We start from the raw sequence: 26,147 nt of genomic DNA on the forward strand, positions 1-26,147 counted from the left end.
AAGTGACGTTGAGGGGCTGGCGCTGTATAAAACGAGAGGCGCGTCACTTCCTTTTCCTCTCTTTCCCTGCGGTCGCCGCCATGGTGAGTGTTACAGAGGCAGAGAGAAGGGAAGCCCCGGCAATCCGGCGCCATCTGTCCCCGGGGCAGCTCGCACGGCTGCGGGCGGGGGTCATTGGTGTTTGTGGGGGTCTCGGGAAGGCTTTTATGCCGGTATTATAGAGTTAGCCCCCACGGGATGGAGGATACCCGGCTGCTGTGTGCCGCCTATGGGCACCGTCTGTGCTGAGCAGCCGGCACCTGTGTACACTGCTCTGAGGGCTGAGCCCCCGGGGTGAGGGGCCCCTAGTGATGTGCTGAGAGGGGCCAGTGATTGGGATAATGCATAAGATGGGGATAGGCAATGGCTTCCGGTCACCTGCAACTTTCCTTAGCCTCTGCTTGCGGTCAGTGAATGAGCACCATTTTCCTGTACTGATCCCTGCACACCGGCTTTCCTTAGCCTCTGCTTGCGGTCAGTGAATGAGCACCATCATCCTGTACTGATCCCTGCACACCGGCTTTCCTTAGCCTCTGCTTGCGGTCAGTGAATGAGCACCATCATCCTGTACTGATCCCTGCACACCGGCTTTCCTTAGCCTCTGCTTGCGGTCAGTGAATGAGCACCATTTTCCTGTACTGATCCCTGCACACCGGCTTTCCTTAGCCTCTGCTTGCGGTCAGTGAATGAGCACCATTTTCCTGTACTGATCCCTGCACACCGGCTTTCCTTAGCCTCTGCTTGCGGTCAGTGAATGAGCACCATCATCCTGTACTGATCCCTGCACACCGGCTTTCCTTAGCCTCTGCTTGCGGTCAGTGAATGAGCACCATCATCCTGTACTGATCCCTGCACACCGGCTTTCCTTAGCCTCTGCTTGCGGTCAGTGAATGAGCACCATCATCCTGTACTGATCCCTGCACACCGGCTTTCTGTAGCCCTGGTCCTGCGGCCATTTCTGTAGTCTGTGGCCCTCGGTTGGAACCTCTGTGATCTTCCTCCAGGCCTCGTTCGCAGGGACTTTGTAGACCCAGCACAATATATTACGTCTGACTCTATCCAGGAATGCCGGTCCACTGGGCCTACGAATCATAGGGTGGGTCGCGGGGCTCCAGACATGGCCACTGACTACAGACCTGATATGTAAGACCCAGGGCAAGCGACCAAGTCACTCCTCTGCAGCATTGGGATGTAATCAAGGCTTAAGATTCAGATAATAGGCTAAGATCTAGGGGTAACCGTAACCATCACATTCAGTGTAAAATATATATTTCTTCCTCCCTTTTAGTCGCTCGTAATCCCAGAGAAGTTCCAGCACATTCTTCGTGTCCTGAACACCAATATTGATGGACGCAGGAAGATCGCCTTCGCCATCACCGCCATTAAGGTGAGTCTTGGACCTGGGATTGGTTGTGGCACTTTTACTATGCTGGAAATTATAGTTCCACCACCTCTACATGTAGTGATTTTGATGTTTTGCCTCGCAGGGTGTCGGACGTCGTTACGCTCACGTGGTTCTACGTAAAGCAGACATTGACCTCACAAAGCGTGCCGGAGAACTAACTGAGGATGAGGTGGGTGGTGGACTGGGTAGTGGGTCTGAAGTCTCAATGATGGGGGAGTGGTTTTTTGTTTTTTTTTTATTCAACCACTTCTTTTCTTCCCAGGTTGAGCGCGTGGTAACAATTATGCAGAATCCTCGTCAATACAAAATCCCTGATTGGTTCCTGAACAGACAAAAAGACATTAAGGATGGAAAATACAGCCAGGTGGGTTTCCTGGATGATCCAGCCCATTAGTCCACTAGCATGGACCGTTCTTGGTGTTTCAAACCCAAACGTCCAACTTCATAGGCCTATACAGGGTTGTATGTGCTGCAGTGCTCTAGTAGCGGTTTGTTCCTCCAGAGTTTTTCTATGTATTGTAAAGGCCCCTTTACACAGACTTTCTAGCGATTCCCAACCTGGCCGGGATCGCTACAAAGTCTCTGGTGAGCTGTCAAACAGGCAGACCTGGCCAACGACGCAACAGCGATCCGGACCTGCAGAACGACCTAGCTAGTCATTGGGGACGTTGTAAAGCAGCTTTTTGAAAGGGAAGTCGCTGTAAAGTCCCCTTTACACACTGAGACTTTGCTGCACAGCGGGAAACAAAAGGACCAAAGAATGGTCCTGAACGATTTGTAGCGATCAGCAACTTCACAGCGGGGCCAGGTCGCTGATGTTTCACACTGCAATGTCGCTGGGGAGGTCGCTATTACGTCACAAAACCGGTTACGTTACAGCGATGTCGTTTGCTATCTTGCAGTGTGTAAAGCCACCTTAAAGGTGGTGTCACACACAGCGACGTCGCTGCTACGTCACCATTTTCTGTGACGTTGCAGCGACGTCCCGTCACTGTGTGACATCCAGCAACAAGCTGGCCCCTGCTGTGAGGTCGTTGCTCGTTGCTGAATGTCCTGCTTCATTTTTTCATCGTCGCTCTCCCGCTGTGTGTGACAGCGAGAGCGACGAAATGAAGGGAGCAGGAGCCGGCGTCTGGCAGCTGCGGAAAGCTGTAACCAAGGGAAGACCTTTCCCTGGTTACCCGATATTTACCTTCGTTACCAGCCTCCGCCGCTCTTGCTGCTAGTGCCGGCTCCTGCTCTGCACATGTAGCTGCAGTACACATCGGGTTAATTAACCCGATGTGTACTGTAGCTAGGAGAGCAAGGAGCCAGCGCTCAGTGTGCGCGGCTCCCTGCTCTCTGCACATGTTGCAGCACAGCGACGCGTGTCGTTATGATCGCTGCTTCGGCTGCTGTTTGACAGCTAAGCAGCGATCATACCAGCGACTTACAAGGTCGCTGCTACGTCACAGAAAATGGTGACGTAACAGCGATGACGCTGTCGTTTAGTGTGACCCTAAGGGGTGCTTCACACATAGCGAGATCGCTGCTGAGTCATGTTTTTTTGTGACGCAGCAGTGACCTCATTAGCGATCTCGCTGTGTGTGACACTGAGCAGTGATCTGGCCCCTGCTGCGAGATCGCTGCTCGTTACACACAGCCCTGGTTCGTTTTCTTCAAAGGCGCTCTCCCGCTGTGACACACAGATCGCTGTGTGTGACAGCGAGAGAGCGACGAAATAAAGCGAGCAGGAGCCGGCATCTGGCAGCTGCGGTAAGCTGTAACCAAGATAAACATCGGGTAACCAAGGTGGTTACCCGATATTTACCTTAGTTACCAGCCTCCGCCGCTCTCATGCTGCCTGTGCTTCCGGCTCTCTGCACATGTAGCTGCATTACACATCGGGTTAATTAACCCGATGTGTACTGTAGCTAGGAGAGCAAAGCTAAGCGGTGTGCGCTGGTAACTAATGTAAACATCGGGTAACCATACCCGATGTTTACCTTAGTTACCAGTGTCCGTAGCTTCCAGATGCCGGCTCTGTGCAAGCGCAGCGTCGCTTGCACGCCGCTGGGGGCTGGTCGCTGGTGAGATCTGCCTGTTTGACAGCTCACCAGCGACCATGTAGCGATGCAGCAGCGATCCTGACCAGGTCAGATCGCTGCTGAATCGCTAAAGTGTGAAGGTACCCTAAGGGCTTATGAGAATCTTGTCTGTAGCTACTTATCTGATTTCAATGTACAAATACTAAAGTTTATCACCTATTCATGGGATGGGTGACAACAGTTCATCACTGGGACCCCCATGGTCACTTCAATAATTTACCACCTCTATTGTTCACCACTTTTCTATAGCAGTGTTTATGCATGACATTCCATTGTCTATAGGACTGATGGAGAATAGCTGACCATTATGGACACTAGGCACAGATGGACCTTATCTCACAATACCTGTTATATATATCGCTGTTGATTCCCAGGTTCGGTACTGACTGTGTTTTTTGTTTAATTTTTTTTTTTTTAGGTTCTGGCTAACGGACTTGATAACAAACTCCGTGAAGATTTGGAGAGGCTTAAGAAGATCAAGGCACACAGAGGCCTGCGTCACTTCTGGGGGTGAGTATTGGGTGCTTGTGATTCTGGTTAATGCATGTGTTGTGTGCTTTCTATCTTGATGACCTATTAGGATAAATCGGGACATACTAAAAAGAATGATGAAAAGGAATAAAGAATGAAGATAATAACTTATTAGGTGTATATTATGTAGATGTATAAAAGGTTTCTTGGGCAAATTAGACATGGAATGAACCTGAAATATCTGTAGATAAAAATAGAATGAACGCATATGGCATATAACCAGGTGTATATTACGTTACCTGAGTATTATAGGTGTGGAATGATCATGAAATATCTGTAGATAATAGGAAAATGAACACATATCCCATATAACCAGGTGTATATTGTACATTTTCCTATTATCTACATATATTTCATGATCATTCCACACCTATAATGCTCAGGTAACGTAATATACACCTGGTTATATGGCGCATGCGTTCATTTTCCTATTATAATATATTTCCTGATCATTGCACACCTATAATGCTCATATATATAATGTTCATTCCATGTCTAACTTGGCAAAGAAACCTTTTATACATCTATATAATATACCTAATAAGTTATCCTCATTCTTTATTCCTTTTCATCATTCTTTTTAGTATATCCCAGATAAATCAGCAATTTTGGGATCTGTAGCTACACACTAATCAAACCTAAATGCAAGACTTGAGCTCCTCTACTGGTGAAGTGATTGTGAGCTGAGCTAACCATGAAGAGCTGCTCGATAGCGCACAGCAGCGTAATGCCGATCAGCGGGGTTTGACGCCCCTTCCCCATCCCTGGTAGCGCTGTCAGTCACTTCAGCGGTAGATGAGCTACAGTCGTGATGTTGGTCTATGATGGTGTGCGCAGATGCCGGATCGGTGGAGGTCCAAGGAGTCGGACCCCCAACCCCCCCCTCCGATCTGATATTTATGTCCTAAATGTTGCACAATCCCTTCTGTATGATTTCTGACTAGTTACTGGAGTTAAGCATTGCGCTGCTGGAGAAAAGCTTCAAACACTCAACATCTGAATATTGATCCGCACCAATATGTGCAGCGTCTGCTCCATATTACCAGACTTTCATGCACTGGATTATGCTGGTCTGTTTGCAGCTCTGTTACATTGTTGGCGGCTGGTTTCAGATTGCATAATGCTCTTATCTTGCTGCCTCTTTGCTGTTGCTGGTGGTTCTCTGATAAGACAGTTCAGTCCAGTATAGTCTGATGTGCTGCGGGGCTCGGCTCTTCCCACCACTCTCTTCAAGAGATCCCAATATAAGAGCTGGATGTGACCGGGCTCCTGACAACACTTCTGTTTCGGCTTCTAATAATGCGTTGATTGTCCTCCACGTTGATGGCTGTGTCCTCTGAGCTGAGTGAGTGTATTCCTCCACAATGTGGTAATGGTGCAGCCCAGAACACCGTGCTACATCTGTGCGGTAATGGAGCCACTTGTGTGGGCAAGATGTGACTGTACAGAAGCTCTGCTCCTGTGGGTGGCGCTGCAGGTGATTGTGTATAACCTATAGCGCTAACACTATAGCATTCAGTCACCTAATGAGGAAAGGGCCGTGCTCCGCTCTGGCTGTGCACTGAAGGGTTTGTGCTTTCTTGATCTTTCTGGGTTCTTACAAAGTGCACCCTTCAGTGTCAGGTGATGGCCCCCAAAACCTCATACCCTACAGACACAGGAATGCTGGCTTCAGTCTTCCTGTATTGGACACAATCATTAGGGACTGAGGAACCTTTTTTTGCTGAGTCCTCCATTCTGCAGCTGCTGACATTTAATCATCCCTTTTAACCATCAGATCTAAATGGTGACTGCATTTCTTGTAGCAATCCTCTGGGTTTGTGAAGCATAATATATAGGGCATTATGGATTCTATAGGGGCCAATTTGCCAAAAACCTCAGTATTGGACTAGGTTCAGCTGGTGTCGAAGACTCTTTTGTAGATGGATAAACTGTCTCAATAAGTGAGGTCCTGCAGCTGCTGCTGTTGTTGTGACTGATGCTATACTGGACCACTAAAATGGGAATATCTGTGCTGCCTCTGAGTTGTCAGCTCTTGAGTCTGCAGTTGCTCGGTCATCGTACACACTGTCAGGATTTTGTTTGTGAATTGAGCGAGGCCGTACACATCTACTCAGCATGTAACTGCGTATATCCAAGTCATGTACTTGCAGTCGCGTCAGCGCCCTTGCCCACCACTGACACGGGAGAATCCTGACCGCATGCGCTGTGCAGGTTTTAGGAATTGCAGAGACTGCAGCTTTATCAGGAGGCCGGACAACTCCATTAATAGGTTTTGATAACTTCAGGTCTGTGACTTTGATAAACTTTTTAGAAGTCGTGGGCACGGAGGGGTTTAGCTCTGTAGCATTGGACCCCATACACATCAGACTGATGGAGGAATGACGGGTTCAGCCAACAATCTAAGGGCTCATCCGCATGTAACTGCTGAATATGCACATGTGCACGTCAAATTGCTGCAGAAAGACTGCATAATGCATTTTTTCTTTGTCGCTCTATTGGGAGACCCAGACAATTGGGTGTATAGCTACTGCCTCCGGAGGCCACACAAAGTATTAGGCTGGGGCCACACGGGCACTACTGCGATCCCCTTGCATGAGACTCGGCTCGTGCTGGCAGTACAGCAGAGCCGAGTGTCATGCCTGTGTCCTTGCAACTGAGGTCCGTTCGTGCGAGCAGACCTCAGCTGCGGGGGGCGGGCCGGCACTCAGGAGGGGAGGGAGGGATTTCTCTCCCTCTCTCCTGCGTAGTCAGCTATAGCCATTCTCGCATTGCACTGGCAGTACACCGGTGTACTGCGAGTGCAGTGCGATTTTTCTCTCGCCCCATTCACTTGAATGGGTGCGAGAGAAAGAGTCTCTCGGATTACAATCGCAGCATGCTGCGATTGTTTTCTCAGTCCGATTAGGGCTGAGAAAATAATCGCCCATGTGTGCTGACACACAGGCTAGAATTGGTCCGAGTGGAATGCGATGTTTTATCGCACTCCACTCGCACCGATTTTCTCGCCGTGTGGCTTAGCCCTTAAAAGTGTAAGGCCCCTCCCCTACTGCCTATACACCCCCCGTGGGATCACGGGTTCCTCAGTTTTCATGCTTTGTGCGAAGGAGGCTAACATCCACGCATAGCTCCACTGTTTAGTCAGCAGCAGCTGCTGACTTTGTCGGATGGAAGAAAAGAGGGCCCATACTAGGGCCCCCAGCATGCTCCCTTCTCACCCCACTTTTGTCGGAGGTGTTTGTTAAGGTTGAGGTACCCATTGTGGGTACGGAGGCTGGAGCCCACATGCTGCTTTCCTTCCCCATCCCCTTAGGATCCCACTTCACCCAGAGCCCTATCGGTCTTCAGGCACAGGAGACCGTGCTCCGTCCACAGCCCTGGGGATCTGCTGGACATGGAGCTGAGTATCGTCAGGGACAAGGCCCTGCTACATTAAGGTACTCTGTGTCCCCGTACAAATCGCGCACACACACACCAGCATTGCTGGGTGTGTTAGTGCGCCGGGGGCAGCAGCGCAGCGCGCTCGTGCTATACTCACTACAGCTTGCTGAGTGAGTTTGTGTTAGGAACTACCGCGCCGACCGCTGATGGCGGTTTTTACAGCAGCGCTGCGACGCGGCTGGGACTTGTGGTGCGCCGGGGACTTCCGCGCTGGCCGCGCTTATACGGCGGCCGCGCTTATAAATCGAGTCCCCGGCTTTTGCGGCCTAGTTCCGTTTCGTTCCCGCCCCCAGGCCTGCCAGTCAGGGGAAGGGCGGGAAGCTGTGCTGAACTTCAGCGCCGAGGGTTGGAGTCTGCTTAGCATACTCCAACCCCCCTCACTGGGCACAGTGGGACGCCAGTTTCCCGCACTTTGTCTGGGGCACGCCCACGGCCCGCCCCTCTTCACAGGACGCTGGCAGCCATTCCTGTTTGCAGTCTCAGTGGAGAAGGGAGACAAGCTCTGGGAGACCCAGACACGAGATTCTGGCGACCACACACCCGCTTGGAGCGGGCGGTAAGCGGCACCTCGGGTGCTGACACCACTTGTGCCGAAGTGTTCATTTGTATATGCTTGTATTCTATACATTGCCCTGTACGGTCGCTATTCTTGGCTATATACCCTCCTAGGTTGCTAGACAACATGTTGTCTGCAAAAGGCAAGGGGGCCAAGACACAGGCTTTCTATGCTACCTGTACCATATGTGCGGCTGTTCTACCGGCTGGTGCCACTGACCCCCATTGTGTGCAATGTTCGGCCCCTGTGGCACTTGCTCAGCCGGGGCCTCGGCTAGAGGTGGCCCAAGGAGAACCACCTGTGAACACTGTCCAGGTGACAGGGACGGAATTTGCAGTTTTTGCTGATAGATTGTCTGTGACTATGACTAAAATCCTTGAGACTTTGCAGTCCAGACCGGTACATCAGACCATGGGCACTGTTGATTCAATGCTCCCTGGCCCCCCTCATTTGGAACAAATCCGTGCTCCGGGGGGGTCCCATGCATCCTGGGGTGATGGCTCTGACACGGACGACAGTCCCAGACAGCCTAAGCGAGCTCGCTACGAGCGACCCTCGACTTCATCACACTGGTCAGGGTCCCAGCAGGAGGACTCTCTGTATGATGAGGCGGAGGTAGCTGATCAGGATTCTGATCCTGAGACCGCTCTCAATCTGGATACACCTGATGGTGACGCCATAGTGAATGATCTTATAGCGTCCATCAATAGAATGTTGGATATTTCTCCCTCAGCTCCTCCAGTGGAGGAGTCGGCTTCACAGCAGGAGAAATTCCATTTCAGGTATCCCAAGCGTAAATTGAGTACTTTTCTGGACCACTCTGACTTTAGAGAGTCAGTCCAGAAACACCACGCTTATCCGGATAAGCGTTTCTCCAAACGTCTTAAGGATACACGTTATCCCTTTCCCCCTGAGGTGATCAAGAGCTGGACCCAGTGTCCAAAGGTGGATCCCCCAATCTCCAGGCTTGCGGCTAGATCCATAGTGGCAGTGGAAGATGGGGCTTCACTTAAAGATGCCACTGACAGAAAGATGGAACTCTGGTTGAAATCCATCTATGAAGCTATCGGCGCGTCGTTTGCTCCAGCATTCGCAGCCGTATGGGCACTCCAAGCTATTTCAGCTGGTCTTGCGCAGGTTGACACTGTCACACGTACATCTGGTCCGCAAGTAGCGTCCTTAACCTCCCAAATGTCTGCATTTGCGTCTTACGCGATTAATGCTGTCCTGGACTCTACGAGCCGTACGGCAGTGGCGTCCGCCAACTCCGTGGTTTTACGCAGAGCCTTGTGGTTAAGGGAATGGAAGGCAGATTCTGCTTCCAAGAAGTGCTTAACCAGTTTGCCATTTTCTGGTGACAGACTGTTTGGTGAAAGATTGGATGAAATCATTAAACAGTCCAAGGGTAAGGACTCATCCTTACCTCAGCCCAGACCAAATAAACCCCAACAGAGAAAGGGACAGTCGAGGTTCCGGTCCTTTCGAGGCTCGGGCAGGTCCCAATTCTCCTCGTCCAAAAGGACTCAAAAGGATCAGAGGAGCTCAGATTCTTGGCGGGCTCAGTCACGCCCAAAGAAAGCAGCCGGAGGAACCGCTACCAAGGCGGCTTCCTCATGACTTTCGGCCTCCTCTCTCCGCATCCTCGGTCGGTGGCAGGCTCTCCCGCTTTGGCGACATTTGGCTGCCACATGTCAAAGACCGTTGGGTGAGAGACATTCTGTCTCACGGGTACAGGATAGAGTTCAGTTCTCGTCCTCCAACTCGATTCTTCAGAACTTCTCCGCCTCCCGGCCGAGTCGATGCTCTTCTGCAGGCGGTGTGCTCTTTATAGGCAGAAGGAGTGGTGATCCCTGTTCCTCTTCAGGAGCAAGGTCACGGTTTTTACTCCAATTTGTTTGTGGTACCAAAAAAAAAAAAAGACGGGTCTTTCCGTCCTGTTCTGGACCTAAAACTGCTCAACAAGCATGTGAAAACCAGGCGGTTCCGGATGGAATCCCTCCGCTCCGTCATCGCCTCAATGTCTCAAGGAGATTTCCTAGCATCAATAGACATCAAAGATGCTTATCTCCACGTGCCGATTGCTCCAGAGCACCAGCGTTTTCTACGCTTCATTATAGGAGACGAACACCTTCAGTTCGTAGCCCTGCCTTTCGGTTTGGCGACAGCCCCAAGGGTCTTCACCAAGGTCATGGCAGGAGTAGTAGCAGTCCTGCACTCTCAGGGTCACTCTGTGATCCCTTACTTGGACGATCTACTTGTCAAGGCACCCTCTCAAGAGGCATGCCAACACAGCCTGAACGTTGCGCTGGAGACTCTCCAGAGTTTCGGGTGGATCATCAACTTTTCAAAGTCAAATCTCACCCCGACCCAATCGATAACATACCTTGGCATGGAGTTTCATACTCTCAGCGATAGTGATGCTTCCGCTGGACAAACAGCGTTCACTACAGACAGGGGTGCAATCTCTCCTTCAGGGCCAGTCGCATCCCTTGAGACGCCTCATGCACTTCTTGGGGAAGATGGTAGCAGCTATGGAGGCAGTCCCTTTCGCGCAGTTTCATCTGCGTCCACTACAATGGGACATTCTCCGCCAATGGGACGGGAAGTCGACGTCCCTAGACAGGAACGTCTCCCTTTCTCAGGCGACCAAGGATTCTCTTCATTGGTGGCTTCTTCCCACCTCATTGTCAATAGGAAAGTCTTTCCTACCCCCATCTTGGGCGGTGGTCACAACGGACGCGCGTCTATCAGGGTGGGGAGCAGTTTTTCTCCACCACAGGGCTCAAGGTACGTGGACTCAGCAAGAGTCCACCCTTCAGATCAATGTTCTGGAAATCAGAGCAGTGTACCTTGCCCTACAAGCCTTCCAGCAGTGGCTGGAAGGCAAGCAGATCCGAATTCAGTCGGACAACTCCACAGCGGTGGCATACATCAACCACCAAGGAGGGACACGCAGTCGGCAAGCCTTCCAGGAAGTCCGGCGGATTCTGACGTGGGTGGAAGACACGGCATCCACCATATCCGCAGTTCACATCCCGGGCGTAGAAAACTGGGAAGCAGACTTCCTCAGTCGCCAGGGTATGGACGCAGGGGAATGGTCTCTTCACCCGGACGTGTTTCAGGAAATTTGTCGCCGCTGGGGAATGCCGGACGTCGACCTAATGGCGTCCCGGCACAACAACAAGGTCCCGGCCTTCATGGCACGGTCTCACGATCTCAGAGCTCTGGCGGCGGACGCCTTAGTTCAAGATTGGTCGCAGTTCCGGCTACCTTATGTGTTCCCACCTCTGGCACTGTTGCCCAGAGTGCTACGCAAGATCAGGTCCGACTGCCGCCGCGCCATCCTCGTCGCTCCAGACTGGCCAAGGAGATCGTGGTTCCCGGATCTGTGGCATCTCACGGTAGGACAACCGTGGGCACTACCAGACCGGCCAGACTTGCTGTCTCAAGGGCCCTTTTTTCCATCAGAATTCTGCGGCCCTGAGCCTGACTGTGTGGCCATTGAGTCCTGGATCCTAGCGTCTTCAGGACTATCTCAAGAGGTCATTGCCACCATGAGACAGGCTAGGAACCTAACCTCTGCCAAGATCTACCACAGGACGTGGAAGATATTCTTATCTTGGTGCTCTGCTCAGGAAGTTTCTCCCTGGCCATTTGCTTTGCCTACTTTTCTTTCCTTCCTGCAATCCGGGTTGGAAAAAGGTTTGTCGCTCGGCTCCCTTAAGGGACAAGTCTCTGCGCTATCTGTATTTTTTCAGAAGCGCATAGCACGACTTCCTCAGGTACGCACCAGGGCTGTGGAGTCGGAGTCGGAGTCGTGGAGTCGGAGTCGGAGTCGGAGCTCATTTTGGTGGAGTCGGAGTCGGAGTCGGTATAAAATGCACCGACTCCGACTCCTAAAATATATAATAAATTGGGGACAGGAGTGCAATGCAGAATGTGCTGAATATTTTACTAAATAACAACATTTAGTATAATGCTTATATTTAAGTGAAAAATTTATTGTAGTACAATGTGAACATCAAAAAATTGTCTGAGGACTTTCTGTTCTTTTAAACAATTTTTTTATCTCTACTGGCTAACACGGTACAAAGATATATTTTAATGTGAACATCAGACATTTAATTGTTTTTATGATACAATAATCAAGATATTTGGATAGAACATAAAATATTTATTGGAATACAACTTTAGAACACAAAAAAACTAATAAATTGTAAATATGTAATATATATAATATATATATATACAGTGTATATACACACACACAAGATATATATGTAATCTACTGTATATTACATAGTGTATTACATATTTACAATTTATTACAGTTTTTTGTGTTCTAAAGTTGTATTCCAATAAATATATTTTATGTTCTATCCAAATATCTTGATTATTGTATCATAAAAATTATTAAATGTCTGATGTTCACATACACATATTCATGTACTACAATAAATTTTTCACCTAACTATAAGCAATATATGTCGGAGCCGGAGTCGGAGTCGGAGCCGGAGTCGGAGTCGGAGCCGGAGTCGGAGTCGGAGCCGGAGTCGGAGTCGGTGCAAGAGAATTTGAGGAGTCGGAGTCGGAGTCGGAGTCGAAGGTTTGGCTTACCGACTCCACAGCCCTGGTACGCACGTTCCTGCAGGGGGTTTGTCATATCGTCCCTCCTTACAAGCGGCCGTTAGAGCCCTGGGATCTGAACAAGGTTCTAATTGCTCTTCAGAAGCCGCCTTTCGAGCCTATGAGGGATGTTTCCCTGTCTCGCCTTTCTCAGAAAGTGGCTTTTCTAGTAGCGGTCACGTCTCTTCGGAGAGTGTCCGAGCTAGCAGCGCTGTCATGCAAATCTCCCTTCCTGGTATTTCACCAGGATAAGGTGGTGCTGCGCCCGATTCCGGAGTTTCTCCCTAAAGTGGTATCCCTTTTCATCTCAATCAGGATATCTCCTTACCTTCTTTGTGTCCTCGTCCAGTTCATCAATGTGAAAAGGATTTGCATATGTTGGATCTGGTGAGAGCGCTCAGGATCTACATTTCCCGCACGGCTCCTCTGCGCCGCTCGGATGCACTCTTTGTCCTTGTCGCTGGTCAGCGCAAAGGGTCGCAAGCTTCCAAATCCACCCTGGCTCGGTGGATCAAGGAACCAATTCTTGAAGCCTACCGTTCTGCGGGGCTTCCGGTTCCCTCAGGGCTAAGAGCCCATTCTACCAGAGCCGTGGGTGCCTCCTGGGCATTACGGCACCAGGCTACGGCTCAGCAGGTGTGCCAGGCGGCTACCTGGTCAAGTCTGCACACTTTTACCAAGAATTATCAGGTGCATACCTATGCTTCGGCGGACGCCAGCCTAGGTAGACAAGTCCTTCAGGCGGCGATTGCCCACCTGTAGAAAAGGGTCGTTGTTACGGCCCTATCATGAGGTATTATTTTACCCACCCAGGGATTGCTTTTGGACATCCCAATTGTCTGGGTCTCCCAATAGAGCGACAAAGAAGAAGGGAATTTTGTTTACTTACCGTAAATTCCTTTTCTTCTAGCTCTAATTGGGAGACCCAGCACCCGCCCCTGTTTTTTTTGTATACACATGTTGTTCAGGTTGAATGGTTTCAGTTCTCCGATATTCCTTCGGATTGAATTTACTTAAACCCATTTATTGGCTTTCCTCCTTGCTTTTGCACTAAAACTGAGGAACCCGTGATCCCACGGGGGGTGTATAGGCAGTAGGGGAGGGGTTACACTTTTTAAAGTGTAATACTTTGTGTGGCCTCCGGAGGCAGTAGCTATACACCCAATTGTCTGGGTCTCCCAATTAGAGCTAGAAGAAAAGGAATTTACGGTAAGTAAACAAAATTCCTTTTTTTTTTTTTTTTGTGCTAAAGCAGATTTCATGCACTCTGGCTGCTGCCCCCACCATAGACAGAGCGGGAGCTGCATCCAGAACGCAGAAATAATTGACATGCTGCTTTTATGAACGCACGGATTTGGGTCAAAAGTTTAGCACCAAATCGCTGCGTTCATAAAAGCAACATGCGGATGGATTGTGCATAATCTTCATAGATTGTGCAGAGGACGCATGCATTTACGCTGCAGTGCAATACGCAGCAAATGCATGTAATTACGCAACGTGCGCATGAGCCCTAATGTTTCCCAAACCTGAGCCGCCATCAGATCGTGTTTCAGGACTTTCTTTGTATTACACAGATGAGATCCTGCAGCAATTTCTGACTTCAGGCTCCTTGTTCTCGCAGAGAAGCTGTCGCCAAAGGGGCTCACATTGATGAAATAAATCATGGGAGCGTTCCTGTGTGGGAGCCGGCTGCCGGCTGATGCATTGTTCAGTCAATAGCTGCATAAAATGTATGGGAGGTGCATCGGCATATCCCGATCTACTGCACAAAGGATCACATCAGATCATAGGGAGGTGGTGTGGCCGTAGAACAGACCACGCACAACGCTCCCACAGCCTCATTCCGTACCTGCGTTCCTACATACCTACTAGTTGCTGTCTTCCCTGGTTTCCTGTCCTCACTCGCGTGGCTCCAGTTCTGACTCTCCGGCTCACTTGGGAGTTTGTGACCTGGAAGTTGCTTCAACAATAGAAGCCTATGATGGACTAGGCTCCATAGACTTGTATTGCAATGGGAGTCAGAATTAGTCACATGAAAAGAGAAGCAGGGCGGCGCTGGAAATGAGGGAAGGCCGTGAGTATAGTACCTTGTACTGCATTACATTTATACAGGTTTAGGGAATACAAAAAAAGCGCCATGAAACATAAGCGTCCGGTCAGTATAGCGGAGGGCAGACCCGGAGTCAGATCTTTAATATACCAAGAAAATGAAACCTTGGGTCGGTTCAAACACTAACGCGCCTCTAGGAAATTCCAGTAAATTATTCATTGCTTGTCGGGTCACTGTCTTCTTGCTCATGTGTAGTGACTCTTGCATGATATTATGAATCTGTAATGTCTGATGAAATCCAGCAGTAATGCATGTACTGACTACTCTGGTCATGCTCCTAACACACGATGTCTTCTCTCCACAGTCTGCGTGTGAGAGGACAGCACACAAAGACCACCGGCCGCCGTGGACGCACAGTTGGTGTGTCCAAGAAGAAGTAACCGCTCCGCCTGTTACTGTCAATAAAGTTCTGTATAAAACAAATCTGTCGTTGTATTACAGCTTTATCTAATCACGGGGGCTCTGCATGAGACGCTGGAGATGTAGCCATAGGACCGTACTGGAATCTGCGGTGCGAGAGCCCCCGATGGCCTGGATTATATTCCCGAGTCCCATTTCCTTACAGTATGCCATGAAGGTGGGACCCGCACCTCTCCAGTACGAGGGTGACGAGCTGTTACTCCTGGTGTTGAGATCACACTGTGGGGTCTGCTAGGATGGTCAGGTTAAAGGCAGTTTATTATAATAAAAAAGTATAGATATATTTTTAAAGCACCATTGCTTCCATGGAGCTGGACAGGTGGAGGTATGGCTATAGCGTCCAGTGAACAAACTCGCAATGACGCAGGATAGAGGGTCCTGCTCAGCGTAGAGAATAATGGAGGAGACCGAAGGTTGTGCTGGTCAGGTGGCAGCAGGGGCATTGCAGGCTGTAAACTTTCTTGAAGATGGGTTTTAAAGTCCTGTCTAAAGGTTCCCAATTTGGCAGATAATCACTGGTTGGCGCATGAGGACGGGGATACACTGAGGAGTCTTGGAGGCGATTCAGTGAGAAATGTGTGGAGGCGAGAAGGTCATGGGAGGACTTGTTCACGTGTGGGAAGATATTGGGAGGTTAGTTTGTAGGTATATGGGTAGATTATGGATGGCCTTGTAGGTCTGTAAGGCCACGTCTCACTAAGCGACATCGCTGCTGAGTCACGGTTTTGGTGACGCAACAGCGATCTTGCTAGCGATGTCTGTGTGACATCCAACAACGACCTGGCCCCTGCTGTGAGGTCGCCGGTTGTTGCTGAATCTACTGGACCATTCTCTTCAAAGGCGATGTCCTTCTGGGCAGGACGCATCGCTGTGTTTGACACTGTGTGACAGGGTCACAATGATAGCAGAGCTCATTATATAGGTCGCTACTGTGACCTGTATCGTTACTGAGTCGTTGGTAAGGTCTGACTGTGATATCTCACAAGTGACTTACCAGCGATCCTTATCAGGTCGCATTGTTTTCGGGATCGCTGGTAAGTCTCTAAATGTGATGGGGGGCCTTAGAAGTTTGGCTCCCATTTCCTAACATCCAGTTCAATGAAGATTTGCAGAGGTGAAAAGTGGAGGAATAGGGTAGAGGAGGTGGATTAGCTGGGTAGCAGAGTTAAATTGAATTTGCCACCTCATCTGAGAGCAATATAATGGGCACAGATCCTGATTCCAGTGATGTGTCACTGGGCTGCTTACTGTAGATTTGATAAAATCACTGATTAATCAGCAGCAGCAGAATATCATTAGAGGACTACTTGGCTGCTGCAGGTAGTCCAGCATATTCATGAGCTCTAACTGCTAGATCTGCAGCAGAGAAAACAGTGATTTTATCAAAATGGCAGCAAACAGCTCAGTAAGTGACATTGCTGGAATCAGGGTCTCTGTCTCTACATTTATGCAGCTTTCAGATGGAGCAAAAACCTGGTGACAGATTGCCTTTAAGGACAAACTGGAGAGGTGTGAGTGTAAGCAGTGAGGCCACAGAGAAGGATATTGCAGGAGATGAGGGTGGCAGTAACTAAATAGAAAAATAGAGGTTTGAGGAAAGGACGAGGTGGTGAGAGCTGGATGTGCGGTGTAAAGGATGGCAGGTGAGGGTCACAGGCATTGGCGGTCAGATGTTGGGGTGTTGTGTATTGTGATGGGTCAGGGATTTAAGTGCGATGGAGGAAAGGAGTTCAGTTTTGTCCACATTGAGCTTTAGGCCTCGCTCCCACTTATGTTAATATAGACAAGTGCAGTCCAATTGAACAAAAATAAATAACTAAATTACATAGCGCTGAGGAAATTACAGCATGCGATGTACGGCCATGTATATAGCATGAGACTCACGAAGGTCTAGGGATGATAAAGGACATTACAAGGACTGTTCTGTGCCGTCTGCTTTTTACAGCTACATCCCCCCCCATTCTGCAGCATAGAACACAATGGTTGTAGAATGGCTGCTGAGTGAGGGGGGGCACTCACATGACAGACCATTACATGGATTTCACTTGTCCCACTTTACCTAATGAAAATTTGCAAAAAAGGTTTCCCTCATATTTATATTAAATGATCAAGCAAATCTCTAGCCTGTGACTGGTATCTCCTGTACCTGAGCCTGTGTAGTAGATCTCTGTAGTATTCAGAGGACAGTGCACATATCCGTCACATGGGTCCAGGCAGACCGTTCTCATATCCGGCTGTCTGACCCGGGCCCGAGCAGGTCAGTGACTGCTGTAAGTAGTGCTAAAGACTATGTACCCGTCAGAGCGGTCGTATGATGCACTAGGATAATACCGCAGTCTCCAGCTCTTATCTTCCTCTTTGCATCAGTATATTTCGGAGGTTAAAGTGTGGACGTATGGAGGGAAGTATAGATGGATCAGAAAGTGTGGACATATGGAGGGAAGTATAGATGGATCAGGAAGTATGGACATATGGAGGGAAGTATAGATGGATCAGGAAGTATGGACATATGGAGGGAAGTATAGATGGATCAGGAAGTATGGACATATGGAGGGAAGTATAGATGGATCAGAAAGTATGGATATATGGAGGGAAGTATAGATGGATCAGGAAGTATGGACATATGGAGGGAAGTATAGATGGATCAGGAAGTATGGACATATGGAGGGAAGTATAGATGGATCAGGAAGTATGGACATATGGAGGGAAGTATAGATGGATCAGAAAGTATGGATATATGGAGGGAAGTATAGATGGATCAGAAAGTATGGATATATGGAGGGAAGTATAGATGGATCAGGAAGTATGGACATATGGAGGGAAGTATAGATGGATCAGGAAGTATGGACATATGGAGGGAAGTATAGATGGATCAGGAAGTATGGATATATGGAGGGAAGTATAGATGGATCAGGAAGTATGGACATATGGAGGGAAGTATAGATGGATCAGAAAGTATGGACATATGGAGGGAAGTATAGATGGATCAGAAAGTATGGATATATGGAGGGAAGTATAGATGGATCAGAAAGTATGGATATATGGAGGGAAGTATAGATGGATCAGGAAGTATGGACATATGGAGGGAAGTATAGATGGATCAGGAAGTATGGACATATGGAGGGAAGTATAGATGGATCAGAAAGTATGGACATATGGAGGGAAGTATAGATGGATCAGAAAGTATGGATATATGGAGGGAAGTATAGATGGATCAGGAAGTATGGACATATGGAGGGAAGTATAGATGGATCAGGAAGTATGGATATATGGAGGGAAGTATAGATGGATCAGAAAGTATGGACATATGGAGGGAAGTATAGATGGATCCGACTACAGGGAGCTGTTGGTTACTTCAGAGCAGTGGCCCCCAACCTGTAGCTCGGGGCCACATGTGGCTTGCAGGCCTATGATTTGTGGCTCACGGCGATCTGTCACTTTTATGTATCAGCAAATAACTATGAAGAGTAAGTCCCCAGATGGTGATGTTTGCCAATAGTCCCACACAGATGAGTGGACCGGGATGTGCATATACGCTCTTTGGGTGTGGAGCACTGAATTGAGTGTGAAGATGGGGTGGTCCGCCAGTCAGAGGTGCTTGCAGCTGGATGTGATATTGTGATGGGAGAATAATCTGGGTAAGGCGGGCGCCCCTGGATGGAGGTCTCCTGACTGTCATTTATCATGGTAATGGGGGATTGGGTGTCACTACTGCGGGGAGGTTTATCGGAGCTGTATGTGGCTCTCCAGGTAGTATCCTCTGCTGTAGAGACAGAACTGTGGGACATGCAGCAAAACCTGTTGGTGAACAGACCGCAGCGTGCGCACAGCATTTTTCTTTGTCGCTCCATTGGGAGACCCAGACAATTGGGTGTATAGCTTCTGCCTCCGGAGGCCACACAAAGTATTACACTAAAAGTGTAAAGCCCCTCCCCTTCTGCCTATACACCCCCTGTGCATCACGGGCTCCTCAGGTTTTTATGCTTTGTGCGAAGGAGGCAGACATGCACGCACAGCTCCATAGATTGGTCAGCAGCAGCTGCTGACTAGGTCGGATGGAAGAAAAGAGGGCCCATAACAGGGCCCCCAGCATGCTCCCTTCTCACCCCACTGTGTCGGCGGTGCTGTTAAGGTTGAGGTACCCATTGCGGGTACACAAGCAGGAGCCACATGCTGTTTTCCTTCCCCATCCCTTAATGGGCTCTGGGTGAAGTGGGATCCTAATCGGTCTCCAGGCACAGGGACCGTGCTCCCTCCGCAGCCCCTGGGAATCTGCTGGATAGGAGCCGGGTATCGTCAGGGACAAGGCCCTGCTACTGTGAGGTACTCTGTGTCCCCGTGGGGACAGCGCATGGAGCGCTGGTGCCATACACATTGCAGCACTGCTGGGTGTGTTAGTGCGCCGGGGACTACCGCGCATGGAGCGCTTGTGCCATACACATTGCAGCACTGCTGGGTGTGTTAGTGCGCCGGGGACTACCGCGCAGCCGCGCTTATTGCCGGCCGCGCTTATAACTTTAGTCCCCGGCTTCTGCGGCCTAGTGTCTCATATTCCCGCCCACAGGCCTGCCAGTCAGGGGAAGGGCGGGACGCTGCACAGATCGTCAGCGCCGAGGGCTGGAGCATACATTAGTATCCTCCTCCCCCCTCACTCAGTTCACTGGGGCACTAGATTCCCGCACTTTTCTTGGGCACGCCCACAGTCCCCTCCTCCCCACAGAACGCCGGCAGCCATTCCTGTCAGCGATTCAGACGCTGGAGAGGAGAGACAACACAGGGAGACCCAGGCAGGGAATCTGGTGATCACACAACCGCTCTGAGCGGTCGGTAAGCAGCACCTGTGGTGCTGGCCCCACTGAGTGCCGAAGTGTATATATATATATATATATATATATAGGCTTATAGGCTATACTTTTGCACTGTACGGTCGCTCTGTTGTTTTTTGGCTATATACCCTCCTGGATTGTTCTCAGAGGAGACAACAGCATGTCGTCCGCAAAAAGCAAGGGTGCCAAAGCACAGGCGTACTTTGCAACCTGTACCTCATGTGCAGCTATACTACCGGCAGGTTCCACTGACCCTCATTGTGTGCAATGCTCGGCCCCTGTGGCACTTACTCAGCCGGAGCCTCTGCTACTGGTGGCCCAGGTGGAACCACCTGCTACCACTGTCCAGGTGACAGGGACGGAGTTTGCAGCTTTTGCTGACAAACTGTCAGAGTATGGATAAATGGTCTGCTAAAATACTAGAAGCCCTACAGTCCAGACCGGTGACTCAGGCCCCGGGCACTGTTCAATCTTTGTCCCCGGGTCCCCCTCAATTGGAACAGCAAAGTGCCCCTGGGATGACCCATAGGTCACAGGGTGAGGTCTCTGACATGGACCGCAGTCCCCGGCCGCCTAAGCGGGGTTGCTGGGAAATTCCTTCCACCTCATCACACTGTTCAGGGTCTCAGCAGGAAGACTCTCTGGAGGATGAAGCGGAGGTAACAGATCAGGATTCTGATCCTGAAGCCGCTCTCAACCTAGATACACCTGAAGGTGACGCCATAGTGAATGACCTTATAGCAACCATCAATCAGGTGTTGGATATTTCTCCCCCAGCTCCTACAATTGAGGAGTCAGCTTCTCAGGAGAAATTCCGTTTCAGGTTTCCCAAGCGTACACTGAATACGTTTCTGGATCACTCTGACTTCAGAGAGGCAGTCCAGAAAAACCGAGACTGTCCAGACAAGCGGTTTTCCAAGCGCCTTAAGGATACACGTTATCCCTTCCCCCCCGAGGTTGTTAAGGGCTGGACTCAGTGTCCTAAGGTGGATCCTCCAATCTCCAGACTGGCGGCTAGATCCATAGTTGTAGTGGAAGATGGGGCTTCACTCAAGGATGCCACTGACAGACAGATGGAACTATGGTTGAAATCCATCTATGAAGCTATCGGCGCGTCGTTTGCTCCAGCATTCGCAGCCGTATGGGCACTCCAAGCTATCTCAGCTTGTCAGGCGCAGATTAATGCAGTAACACGTACATCTGCCCCGCAGGTGGTGTCCTTAACCACTCAGGCGTCGGCGTTTGCGTCCTACGCCATTAATGCTATCCTGGACTCTGCGAGCCGTACGGCGGTAGCATCCGCCAATTCGGTGGTAGTCCGCAGGGCCATGTGGCTACGTGAATGGAAGGCAGACTCTGCTTCCAAAAAGTTCTTAACCGGTTTGCCATTGTCTGGAGACCGCTTGTTTGGTGAGCGATTGGATGAAATCATTAAACAATCCAAGGGAAAGGACTCATCCTTACCCCAGTCCAGACCAAACAGACCTCAACCACGGAAGGTACAATCGAGGTTTCGGTCCTTTCGGACCGCGGGCAGGTCTCAATTCTCCTCGTCCAAAAGGCCTCAGAAAGATCAGAGGAACTCTGATTCATGGCGGTCTAAGTCACGTCCTAAAAAGACCGCCGGAGGAACCGCTCCCAAAGCGGCCTCCTCATGACTTTCGGCCTCCTCAAACCGCATCCTCGGTCGGTGGCAGGCTCTCCCGCTTTTGCGACGCCTGGCTGCCACAGGTAAAAGACCGATGGGTGAGAGACATTCTGTCTCACGGTTACAGGATAGAGTTCAGCTCTCGTCCTCCGACTCGTTTTTTCAGAACATCTCCGCCCCCGAAAGAGCCGATGCTCTTCTGCAGGCGGTGTGCACTCTGAAGGCGGAAGGAGTGGTGATCCCTGTTCCTCTTCAGCAACGGGGTCACGGTTTTTACTCCAACCTGTTCGTGGTGCCAAAAAAGGACGGATCCTTCCGTCCTGTTCTGGACCTAAAACTGCTCAACAAGCATGTGAAAACCAGGCGGTTCCGGATGGAATCGCTCCGCTCCGTCATCGCCTCAATGTCCCAAGGAGATTTCCTAGCATCAATCGACATCAAAGATGCTTATCTCCACGTACCGATTGCACCAGAGCATCAGCGCTTCCTGCGTTTCGCCATAGGGGACGAACACCTTCAGTTCGTGGCACTGCCCTTTGGCCTGGCGACAGCCCCACGGGTTTTCACCAAGGTTATGGCAGCAGTGGTGGCAATCCTACACTCTCAGGGACACTCGGTGATCCCTTACTTAGACGATCTACTTGTCAAGGCACCCTCTCAAGGGGCATGCCAACACAGCCTGAACATTGCTCTGGAGACTCTCCAGAGTTTCGGGTGGATCATCAACTTTCCAAAGTCAAATTTGACACCGGCCCAATCACTGACATATCTTGGCATGGAGTTTCATACTCTCTCAGCGATAGTGAAGCTTCCGCTGAACAAACAGCGTTCACTACAGACAGGGGTGCAATCTCTCCTTCAAGGCCAGTCACACCCCTTGAGGCGCCTCATGCACTTCCTAGGGAAGATGGTAGCAGCAATGGAGGCAGTTCCTTTTGCGCAGTTTCATCTCCGCCCACTTCAATGGGACATTCTCCGCAAATGGGACAGGAAGTCGACGTCCCTCGACAGGAACGTCTCCCTTTCTCGGGCAGCCAAGGCTTCCCTTCAGTGGTGGCTTCTCCCCACTTCTCTGTCGAAGGGGAAATCCTTCCTGCCCCCATCCTGGGCGGTGGTCACGACGGACGCGAGCCTGTCAGGGTGGGGAGCGGTCTTTCTCCACCACAGGGCTCAGGGTACTTGGACTCAGACAGAGTCCTCCCTTCAGATCAATGTTCTGGAGATAAGGGCAGTATATCTTGCCCTAAAGGCGTTCCAGCCGTGGCTGGAAGGCAAACAGATCCGAATTCAGTCGGACAACTCCACAGCGGTGGCATACATCAACCACCAAGGCGGGACACGCAGTCGGCAAGCCTTCCAGGAAGTCCGGCGGATTCTGCTATGAGTGGAAGCCACAGCCTCCACCATATCCGCAGTTCACATCCCGGGCGTAGAAAACTGGGAAGCAGACTTTCTCAGTCGCCAGGGCATGGGCGCAGGGGAATGGTCCCTTCACCCGGACGTGTTTCAGGAGATCTGTTGCCGCTGGGGGATGCCGGACGTCGACCTAATGGCGTCCCGGCACAACAACAAGGTCCCGACATTCATGGCACGGTCTCAAGATCACAGAGCTTTGGCGGCAGACGCCTTAGTTCAGGATTGGTCGCAGTTTCAACTCCCTTATGTGTTTCCTCCTCTGGCACTGTTGTCCAGAGTGTTACGCAAAATCAGGTCCGACTGCCGCCGCGCCATCCTCGTCGCTCCAGACTGGCCGAGGAGGTCGTCGTACCCGGATCTGTGGCATCTCACGGTGGGTCAACCGTGGGCACTACCAGACCGACCACACTTGCTGTCTCAAGGGCCATTTTTCCATCTGAATTCTGCGGCCCTCAACCTGACTGTGTGGCCATTGAGTCCTGGATCCTAGCGTCTTCAGGGTTGTCTCATGAGGTCATTGCCACTATGAGACAGGCTAGGAAACCAACGTCCGCCAAGATCTACCACAGGACGTGGAGGATATTCTTATCTTGGTGCTCTGATCAGGGTTTTTCTCCCTGGCCATTTGCCTTGCCCACTTTTCTTTCCTTCCTTCAATCCGGATTGGAAAAAGGTTTGTCGCTCGGCTCCCTTAAGGGACAAGTCTCAGCGCTCTCTGTGTTTTTCCAGAAGCGCCTAGCCAGACTTCCACAGGTACGCACGTTCCTGCAGGGGGTTTGTCACATAGTCCCTCCTTACAAGCGGCCGTTAGAACCCTGGGATCTGAACAGGGTGCTGATGGCTCTTCAGAAGCCACCTTTCGAGCCAATGAAGGATATTTCTCTTTCACGCCTTTCGCAGAAAGTGGTCTTCCTAGTAGCAGTCACATCACTTCGGAGAGTGTCTGAGCTAGCAGCGCTGTCATGCAAAGCCCCTTTCCTGGTGTTTCACCAGGACAAGGTGGTTCTGCGTCCGGTTCCGGATTTTCTCCCTAAGGTGGTATCCCCCTTTCATCTCAATCAGGATATCTCCTTACCCTCTTTTTGTCCTCATCCAGTTCACCAATGTGAAAAGGATTTGCACTTGTTAGATCTGGTGAGAGCACTCAGACTCTACATTTCTCGTACGGCGCCCCTGCGCTGCTCGGATGCACTCTTTGTCCTTGTCGCTGGCCAGCGTAAAGGGTCACAGGCTTCCAAATCAACCCTGGCTCGGTGGATCAAGGAACCAATTCTCGAAGCTTACCGTTCTGCTGGGCTTCCGGTTCCCTCAGGGCTGAAGGCCCATTCTACCAGAGCCGTGGGAGCGTCCTGGGCATTGCGGCACCAGGCTACGGCTCAGCAGGTGTGTCAGGCAGCTACCTGGTCGAGCCTGCACACTTTCATGAAACACTATCAGGTGCACACCTATGCTTTGGCAGATGCCAGCCTAGGTAGGCGAGTCCTTCAGGCGGCAGTTGCCCACCTGTAGGACGGAGCCGTTTACGGCTCTATTATGAGGTATTATTTACCCACCCAGGGACTGCTTTTGGACGTCCCAATTGTCTGGGTCTCCCAATGGAGCGACAAAGAAGAAGGGAATTTTGTTTACTTACCGTAAATTCCTTTTCTTCTAGCTCCAATTGGGAGACCCAGCACCCGCCCCTGTTCCCTTCGGGCTGTTGTTCTTTGTGTACACATGTTGTTCATGTTGAATGGTTTCAGTTCTCCGATATTCCTTCGGATTGAATTTACTTTAAACCAGTTTATAATTTTTTCCTCCTTTTTGCTTTTGCACCAAAACTGAGGAGCCCGTGATGCACGGGGGGTGTATAGGCAGAAGGGGAGGGGCTTTACACTTTTAGTGTAATACTTTGTGTGGCCTCCGGAGGCAGAAGCTATACACCCAATTGTCTGGGTCTCCCAATTGGAGCTAGAAGAAAAGGAATTTACGGTAAGTAAACAAAATTCCCTTCTTTTTTTGCCATAGGTTTTGCTGGGGAAGGACTGCAGCAAGGTGATGAACATTTTCTGCTGTAAAAACCGCAGCGTGTGCACAGGGCCTAAAGGGTGGAATCAGGAATGCACACACAGATAACGGCCAAACCTTAGCACATATTTTGTGATTGCTCTGACTCTTGTCACCCTTGTTCTCGAGGCTGCGGGACCAGAATCTGAGTAAAATAAAGCAATCGTGTGTTTTCTTGTTTTGTGTTTTTAAACCCTCGGCTCGGGGCACCGCTCATACCTCAGTGTACACAAACCTGTCCGCACAGGCCCCGAGCAGCTCATCCCCACGAGTCTCGCCAGTCTATATTACCAGTTCTATAGTGATGTGGAGGAGCAGGAATGGCCGGGCTCTTACTAGAAATGTGTTATATGGAGCACAGATGTAATAATCTTACAGTCAGGACTCCCATCCTCCATCACTGCGTCCTATAAGGAGGAACCTTGGGATGGGATAGACCGTGCAGGACGCTGATGGAGATCACTGGGGATATTAACACTGCTCTGAGTCCGGACCCCCAGCCCCCCAGACCCTGGTATCACCTCTATTTATCCGATTGTATTGGGGGAGCTGCGGATGGACACGTGGTTTTCTTGAAGTGGTCGATGCAGAGTAAAGTCATTATATGGCCTCCTCAGAATATTATGTGCTACATGGACCTCTACATCTGCCTGAACAGATTGATTCATACAGTGAGGCCCGTACAGGGACCCTCCAGCCTAGACCGCATTGTCTGGTAATATGGACCCTTATAGAGGTTTTCCCAAAAATCAAAGTTATCCCCTATCTCTATGATAAATTATTAATCAGTGGGGTTTGACGATGGGGACCCCCGGAGATCCCGAGCACAGGACTCGATGTTGCGGGGGCTGCACATACTGTGCTTAATCTCTGCTCCATTTGTCATCTATGGCCCCCTGAGATTGTGGGGCCAGCGCAGCGCTTACCTCGGCTTTCTCCAGTGCTCCAATACCCAATGAATGGAGTAGAGGCCGAGCGTGCGCAGCCCCCGCTCTA

The 26,147-nt window shown here is 50.3% G+C and overlaps 1 protein-coding gene across 1 annotated transcript; it reads left to right on the plus strand.

The window, feature by feature from the left end:
* The first annotated feature begins 15 nt into the window (after window positions 1-15).
* Window positions 16-15,218, plus strand: RPS18 (ribosomal protein S18). The gene is made up of 6 exons (XM_075323201.1): window positions 16-83; window positions 1,328-1,426; window positions 1,527-1,613; window positions 1,707-1,808; window positions 3,950-4,041; window positions 15,100-15,218. Exons 1-6 carry the CDS (start codon window positions 81-83, stop codon window positions 15,173-15,175), a joined length of 459 nt encoding a protein of 152 aa, XP_075179316.1. The 5' UTR covers window positions 16-80; the 3' UTR covers window positions 15,176-15,218.
* The last annotated feature ends 10,929 nt before the right edge of the window (window positions 15,219-26,147 follow it).

The sequence above is a fragment of the Anomaloglossus baeobatrachus genome, chromosome 9 (assembly GCF_048569485.1).
Source record: "Anomaloglossus baeobatrachus isolate aAnoBae1 chromosome 9, aAnoBae1.hap1, whole genome shotgun sequence".
In the NCBI taxonomy this organism is placed as follows: domain Eukaryota; kingdom Metazoa; phylum Chordata; class Amphibia; order Anura; family Aromobatidae; genus Anomaloglossus; species Anomaloglossus baeobatrachus.